This window comes from Gracilinanus agilis, chromosome 2 (genome assembly GCF_016433145.1).
Source record: "Gracilinanus agilis isolate LMUSP501 chromosome 2, AgileGrace, whole genome shotgun sequence".
Classification (NCBI taxonomy): Eukaryota; Metazoa; Chordata; class Mammalia; order Didelphimorphia; family Didelphidae; genus Gracilinanus; species Gracilinanus agilis.
Window position 1 is genome coordinate 296,283,817 of NC_058131.1, and position 8,781 is coordinate 296,292,597.

Genomic DNA, 8,781 nt, shown 5'->3' on the forward strand with positions numbered 1-8,781 from the left:
ATATATATATATATATATATATATATATATATATATATCTGATGTTCCATCCATCAGAGAAATGATTTAAATCCCTTTTTAACTTTATTAGACATGTTCTTCTTCATTTCCGTAATGATATTTATCCAAATGAACTTGGGTACTTGGTGCTGAATCAGGGTCATTCTGGTCTATTGTGTAAGGGTATATTTAGGTGTCTTTTTAAAGAGTGGATTTTTGTTTCTGTAGACCATAACAGCTCCTCTGGAACCATTAGAGTCTTTCATGTAAATCCTACTTAGTTCTTGGATCATTGACACGATAAAGTGTATCATGTCAATCTGACTTCCGTGCTTGAATTCTGTACATTCGAGACAGGGAGCTAAGAAGTCTCCCTTTAATGTTTGTATATTAAAAATTGGCTTTTACTGTGAATACTTTGGGAGTTTTGAATTATTAGCTAAGTTATGGTTTTCATTTAAAAACAAATCCGATTTTTTAAGCAGGGATGTATATATTTCATTTCCTGAAGGCCAAAGTTATTTTTGACTTTGAGATTGTGAAAGGAGAGGCAGATTATTTTTTAAAGTACTTGGTACATTTCTCTCTATTTTTGTTATTACAGTGTTACCATATTGCATGATATCAGAATATGTAAAATTACTAAATAAAACCTTATTCTCTCCTTAGGATTTGGAAACATTTCTACTCAAATACAAGTTTTACATTTTGAGAGCAAACTCGTAGAAATAAAGAGCTGATGATTGAAATGCTGACTGTGGTCTTATTTAGGGTAGTTTGAATGAGCTGCTATGACAGTGAATAAAAAATTAATGCTGTGTTCACAGATTTCAGCTTGTTCTTTTAAACTCTTGCCCATAATGCTGTGTTGGGGGGATTAAATATTAAAGTTTTCAACAGTTCTCATGGATATTGATACAGGTTTAAGTATTGCACTGGGATGTTTTCTGATTCTGTCATGCTTATTATTTATTTCAATTCATGCCATACTTCATTCACTGGAAAATAGAATCTGAGTACTGGGAATGAAATTTGATTTTCTTTAATTCACATTTTCACCCTCACACTAGTGACATCTGTTCTTAAAAAGTAAGCTGTGAAATCCTAACATATATTAGAAATGTGTCATTCTAGTGATCTTGGAATTTCTTTGCCTTCTAGCATTTGACAAATGTCATTTCAATAAACAATGTACACTGGTGACCAATTAGCCAAATGCTTGTAATAGCTTCCATTCTCTACTAGTCTCTGAGCAAGACTAAATGATAGTTGAATGCGATTCAGTCAGGTAAACTCCATACTTCAGTCTCTGTGGGAACTAACCAAAAATTTAGTGCTCTGAAATCTCATTAATATTTCACATTTGGCCACAGTGAAGCACGGTTTTATATAATAACACCAATGCATTTTCCAAAATAACACTTGAACATTCAGTAAATAACCATGATTTTATAGTACATGGCATACTAACACGAGAAATCTATTTTTCTTTTAGTTTGGAAACAATAACAACTATATGAATATGGCTGAAGCAAATAATGCCTTCCTTGCTGCCAGTGAGGTAGGTCTTTAAAAATCGTCTATCTTTATATTTTTGTTACTTACATGTTTTAGTAAGCTTACAGTTGTGATCAGTGTTAAATTTGGAATCTGGAAGTGGAGCACAACTTAAGGACCATAATAAGAAATAAAATAACCTGACTAGTCTCCAGTAGGTAATCGCAAGTCTGTTGTCTCATCACATGGCAACGAGGGGTTTAAAAAAGGAAAAACCCTAAATGATGAAAATGGCATAAACACAACAAATACAACTACATTCGAACAGGTGCGCATCTTGAAAACTGCATTAGACTTTCAATGGATAATGCGGCTTATTTGTATAGATAATTTAATTTTGGTTAACATGCCCTGGGAAACCATGAGGAGAAGTCTCAATAGAATAACTGGGTTTATAGTTTCTCGTAGGGGATGATGTGGGGAGGTAATAGTATAAGTAGAGCCACTTAACTTTGCTCTGAGGACTGGGCTCAATAAAAAGCACTGCGAAGGAATTGATGAAGCCCAGTTGTACCAATGGTGACAAAGTAAATGGACTTCAGTTTAATTAATTGAGTTGCAGATAGAATGAACTATGATGTTCTTATTGCCCTTCTCCCCACACATTCCCTCTTCCAGTTCATGTATATATTGGTAGTCACACTCTCTAGAAAGAGCTTTGTTTCAGCAGTTCAACTTGATCCTTCAAAATGGGTGAGAAATAAAAAAAAAAAATTAAAGGTTAGAATATGTTGGATTTTTAATTTTAAAACAGGGCAAAATGGAAGTTAAATGGTTCCAAATGGAATGTTTCCTCTTGTGATTTGTGTAATAGAAAGTTTTCATCTTTCAAATATATTCAAAGATAGGAGACTGAAGGAACTTGACCCTGGAGATTGAAAGTACTAATGGTTTCATAAATGATCTTGGTATAGTGAAGTGAATGATATAGAAGAAATTAACTTGGAGAATATGTTATAATAAATTTGAAATAGAATTAAGAGTCACTGTAAATTAATCATTTTTTACAATGACCACCATCTCTGTACTCAAGAAGACTGCTTAGATAAGGGAATATTATTTGGCATGAGCTTCAGTGTTGTTTATAATAATGAACACCAACCCCATCTGTAAGGACAACATGATGTTTCATTCTGTAGAATTTTTTTCCCTACATTTGAATCAAACATTGATGAAAGCTCTGTTGCCAGCAGCTGTTCAGAGACAATTTAATTCCAGCTGTGATAATTCACCGTGTCAGACATTGGCTGTTATATGTTGATACAACAGTTCTCCAGATTTGCATTTTTATCAAAAGGAACAAATGTTTTGAACATTTCAGTACAGATGGCATTTAACCATGTACCTACTACTTTAACATGTACATGATAAATATTGAAAAGTTATTAACTTTAAAAAAGCAACATCAGCCCTCTCCAGATTAATCTGATGAGGACCACTATAGTCTTTTATTCAGAACCAAAGGATATTTTGCTGATGATATGCCTCATTATTTTTTAAAAATAATTTCAGTTAATTTATTGAATTATATTATTAATTTCACAAATGTTAGATATTATCCAACCCTTAATTATAAATATCAATGCTGTTAGCATTTTCTAAATTATAAATTTATGGTCTGTGAGGTTTTTCAGGTAGTCAGGGTTTTACTTTATTTTATTTAAAATAAAGAATATATTTTTTAAAACAGCATAACTTTAGAAGAAATTATTCTGTTACCTATAATGGCTTTGTCAGATTTCTTTAAAAAATAGTAAGAAGAAAATCAGATCATTATGACTAATTCACATAATAAATGTTGTAGGAAAAAAAATACAAACTAAGAGCTAGCCTTCAATAGTGATCTCACTGCTCATCTTCTATTGAGCAAAAAAAAAAAGTGACACAACTAAATGTTAATGTACTGCATTATGTAGTGTGTGCCTAATTTTGCAATTACTGCATTAAAAGTGTATTATTTGGTTTTAGCATTTTAATGAGTGCCAGCTAATTCATTAAGACTTTAGGTTTGGATGTTATAAAGTGTAAATTGTGGTGCTTGAAACCAATTTCATTCCGATAGAAAATACCCTGTAGAGAACAGTATTGTAGACATTAGAATACCTTGTAGTTTGAATTTCACACATTTGCTTTTTGTTTTGTGCCTATGTCATGATTATCCTGACCATTTTTAAAGCATCTTAAATATTTATTGAAATAATATTTCAAGTGTTAATTACAGTGGTAATGAAAACAGCCAAATGCCACATATCAAGAATGAGTGTTTATCCGTATTGTTAATGTGATATGTTAGATTTCATTAAGCAGTAATGGGGTAGCAAATGAGTCACAAATTACAGTTGCATCTGTTACTAGACCACATTAGTGCCAAAATAACTGCAAATGCAGCCATAGGGTTATGTTCATTAGCCAACCACTTTTGTGGCCAATCCATCCTTTTGTGTTTGTGAACTCAGGGTACCACAGTGAGAAAATTTACATCCTTGTTTATTTGTTAGAATGAGGAAAAAAGAAAAACAAATCTTTAATATCGCTCCAGATTTCAGATGCAAAATTAAGCCCCATTGTTTTGTATCTATGGAGCCTAAAGAGTGTCAGATTGCCCTACTGCAGGCTCTAGTAGTTTGGGACCTCATCATTTCTGGTGTGAGACCAATAATGACAGCTGACAGGTTCTGTATGAAAGAAAGGGGTTTTTTCCCTGTGTTTGTTTCTATATTCTCTCAAGTGGTTATTAATTTATATCATCATTAACAGTTTGAAGGATGACAATTTTGAACAGCTAATGAGATCTTTTACTTTTCATAACAGATTCAGATTAACTTTCATAGACTAAACTCAGTTAAATATAAATGACAAAAAGCCTGATTTTGAGTTAGTAATAAGTATTAACCTTAAAAAAAGTCCTTTAGGGTTTTTTTAAATTCTACTTTAGGATTTATGACTAATGTAGCTTAGCAAAGCAATCCACGTGTGTGTGTGTGTGTGTGTGTGTGTGTGTGTGTGTGTGTGGTATGGACTCTAATTTTCTATTTTTAAGTAAGAGAAGAAAATAGCATTTCTTCCCATTCTGAAAAATTTATAGGTAAAATTCCATGGTACCAAATAAGTAAACAGTATTGGTATAGTTATATATCTTCAAGAAGCTGAAAATAATTGGTAAAAATTATTGATAAAAACCTATTGGCATGTGTGTGTGTATGTGTATGTGTGGGTATAGCTTTACTGTTCAAAGCTATCATAAAAACTCACTGAAAGCCATGATAATCTTTGTGTAAAATTGTTTGCTACAAACAATGGCTGCTTCCATTATACTTAGAAATATATCAACAAAGAAATAAAAATAATAATAATATCATATGGTATATAAGTTGTGCCAGAAAGTAAAGATGTGTAATGTTCAGTGCTAGATTAATGTTGTGTGTGCACTACAAAATTGTCAGTATTTTATGAAGCATGAGAATAATGTCAGCTGTTTGTGCTGTTTCACTAACATATCAATAAAGTGGCAATTTGTTATATAGCCAAATCTAATGTAGCTGATGTTCCAACTAACAACAAAGACAGATGTTGCTAATTAAGTACGCATTAAAAAACTGTTAATACTGATACTCCATTAAAACCATATGATAATGAGACTTAAATCTTTAATCGGAATGATCAGCAAAACTTTATGTATGTAAATTTGTGCTTAAGATGTTTTTATTTGAGAAATAAATATTTAGTCGAGTTATGAATATGTTTCAGTTCAAAATTATTTCTCTGTCCAGAAGTAAGATATATAAACAGACTATTACAATATAAAAGATTTTGATTTCCTTTTAGCAGACATTCCATACTCCAAGCCTTGGGGATGAAGAGTTTGAAATCCCACCAATCACTCCACCTCCAGAGTCAGACCCTACCTTGGGAATGTCAGATGTACTGTTACCCTTTCAAGGCCTCAGTGATCCACTTCTTGCACAAGGAAATGAATTTACACCTCAGTTTCCTCCTCAAAGCTTGGATCTTCCTTCTATTACAATATCAAGAAACCTCGTGGAACAGGATGGTGTAATCCATGGCAGTGGATTGCATATGGTAGGCACTACATTTTGAAAAACATAATAATTACTAATATAACATCTTTTACAGTGATTGCAAAGCTATTATATATTATTTTATATTTTTCAGCCCTCTAGAGATTTGGCTAGTCATTAGTAGCGTTACTTGAACTTAAAAGCTCCAGATTTCTTACTAATGGCTTCATGTTTAACTGAATTTGAATGGGATTATGACAGTCTGCTAAAATTTGCATAATTAATAGTTGTTTGGGGGGTAAATATGGGTCATTTGCTTATTAGAATCCATATATGCTTCTTTAAGAAACTGTAAGGATGCAGGAACGAGATTAAATTAGGGGTTGGCAGGTTTGGGTTTTCTTCCAGTGGTGCCATTTCCTTACTTGCTGGGGTCATGTGACCTTGGGCATGGCATTTTATCTCATCTGTGAGGTTGGCCTAAACATATTTGCTCTCAAGGGTTATTGTGAGGATTAAATGAGATAATGTGTTTGGAAGCTCTTGGATAATTATCCACCCTCCTCTACAAATTAGTGGTGGTGAGGTGGGGTGAGGAAGAGAAGGGAGAGGCAGTACCCTGTCTTTTGATTAATACTTAGCTCTGCTTGAATAGCTATTTGCTGCTAAAATCACAGTGGAAAGTGGAGGGACTAAGAGAACTAGCAAATTTTTCTCCAAGAGTCATTTTTATATTTTGGTATTTAAAAAAACAGGGCTTGCCCTTCTTCAAATGGCAGATGCAGTGGTGATAAAGGAAATAAATGAAAGAGGAAAAGTCACCGCAAACAAGAAGCTGAGGGAAAATGCAGGGCCAGTTATTATGTGAAACTTGTCTTATTGTCTTAGGTCTAATCATAGACATTGAATAAGGCACCAGAGAGCTGTCTGATTAGGAATCTAGTAATTTTTTTGATACATTTTTGTTGGCATGCAATTATGGTTAGCGATCACCGGAGTCAGTCTCCTCATTTTATTATAGCTTAGTTGGGATCCTCCCACTCTCCCTCCCCTAGAATAGTATGTAATGCATTTATACTAGGCATAGTAGTAAGTAGGAATTTAAAGATATATTAATAATAGTTAAGTGATTTGTTTTCCTGGTAGAGGAGATGATTGCTATGACAAAAAAAAATAGATCCTATTGCTTGTTTACATTTTTTTAAACATTAGGACTTTGGCACTGATGCTTATTGCTTTCATTGGTTAGTTCTCTGGATAATTCTAGGCAATTGCAAAATTTGTAGTAGATTATTTGTATGTTCAGATTCACTGTGCTCTCTGAAATATGCCTGTTTCCCCCCAAAGAATTGCTATATCATCATTTCTTTTGAATTATGACCTTTGTAGGCTTGAGCTGAACAGAGGGGCAGGAAGAAAGAATGTGACCGTTAATTGTTAAAGTCGTCATTATAATTCTTTATGTCCACAAATAATTATCTCCTTTGGATTACTTACATTTTGTTCTCTGACAATGAAATTGAAAATTTCGTCCTTCCCTTCTCATCAACGAGGCTTGCAGTGTTGTTCTTGTGAAATAATAAAAATAAAAAGGGTGTTTAGTTACCAAGGGAGTAAGTAGACCATGGTTCACCCGTTATTCAAATATATACAGTATTGTTCATTTACATTGTGGTAACAGTTAAGGCACTATGTCATTAATGCTAAAAATGTGTACTTTATTAAACGGGTAAATATTTATTAATAATATAAGAATCTGTCTTTAAATTAAACATCTGATGAATTACCTTGCCTTAGAGCTATAAAACCTTTATTACTGCTATAAAAAAGTGTAAAGGAGGCATTTTGACTATGAAATTTCATTTCATGGTCAATTGAATTTACTATATTGGAAAGAACTAAAGATGGGGCCATAAAATAATTATGATATTCATATACACTTAAAGAACAATGCTTTCATGTACTGGTATTGGAATAGTACTCAATTTTCAATGCTTCATTGGCAACATATTGCTAATCAGGAAAGCACTTGAACTATTTCATTGTTTTTTAAAAGTATAGGGTTTTTAGCTAAGTATAGAGTATTGTGGCAGTATCAGCATGGACCACATCAAATTTATTGGTCATTTCAAAGCTTTGCTGAACCAGAATGATATTTATTTTAGCTTGAAACAAACTAATCTTGTTGAAAAGTCTAGTAGAATTTCACCTTGAAGAAATGTCATGGGATTTTAAATCACAAATGTTGGAAAAAATAAAATGTACTTGGACAGAATTATGATGAATACAGTGTGTCGTTGGCTTTGTTCTATGTACTACCTGACATGTTCACCTATAAACTTGAATGCAGAATCGCCAGAGGCATGGTTAAAAATAGGTTATGTCAAGGTTCTTCTATATCTCCCTTAGGGTACTGAGTTGGCTAGCTACATCATAATACTCCATAGCAGCCTCCTTGTATATTTCCCCTAGGAAAGCCACCAGTAAAATAATAAATAATGCCTTACATCATGCACTTGATTTCTGAACATGTGTTTGGATATTCCATACTAGATTTGAGCAATAACTTTATTATCTAAATGGATATGGATAGCTATTAATGCATTGCTATACTGCTATGGTGAATTTCTTCTCTTATGAGAAGAAAACAGGGTTATTTATATTGTATTGAACCAATTTATATTGTATTTTCCTGGTTTCATTGTTTTCCCTTTAAAATGAGTTACAGTTTGTCACATTGCGTATTAGTTTCATTAGTATTGGCAATAGCATCGTATTTTTGTCTTTCTTAAATGCATGCTATTACATATTTTAAAATGAAGATCAGAAAAATTCCCCTAAACCCTGCCTCAAAAAAGAAAGACAAAGAGCTCAGTATAAAGTATGCAAATAATAGTCTAACATTAAATAGCCAAAAAATTAAATGCTAATGATTACGTGACTTCAAAGAACATTTTTATTTGTCTGCTATAGATGGTCATATTTTAAAACAAAATTTTCAGTCAAAATTGGTAATAATATTTTTCTCTAAAATTTTTTACCTCTGGCCATTATTGTCATTTTTGATAATCATCTATTATCTACATAATATTGCAGTTCCATAAAAAATTATAACTTGTGTTTCAGAGGATATTCTCTCTCTCTCTCTCTCTCTCTCTCTCTCTCTCTCTCTCTCTCTCTCTCTCTCTCTCTCTCTCTCTCTCTC

At 32.7% G+C, this 8,781-nt stretch overlaps 1 protein-coding gene across 2 annotated transcripts in view; it reads left to right on the plus strand.

Moving 5' to 3' along the window:
* TOX3 (TOX high mobility group box family member 3) overlaps positions 1–8,781 on the plus strand; it is a 118,753-nt gene that overhangs the window by 82,061 nt on the left and 27,911 nt on the right. Inside the window, exons 1-2 of one of the 2 annotated variants that reach the window (XM_044664154.1) lie at positions 1,502–1,561; positions 5,386–5,637. In XM_044664154.1, the coding sequence (XP_044520089.1) occupies positions 1,517–1,561; positions 5,386–5,637 (297 nt within the window). In that variant the 5' untranslated portion in view covers positions 1,502–1,516. Of the gene's footprint in view, positions 1–1,501; positions 1,562–5,382; positions 5,638–8,781 lie in introns of those variants that run through there. The other variant, XM_044664153.1, reaches the window with a different exon arrangement.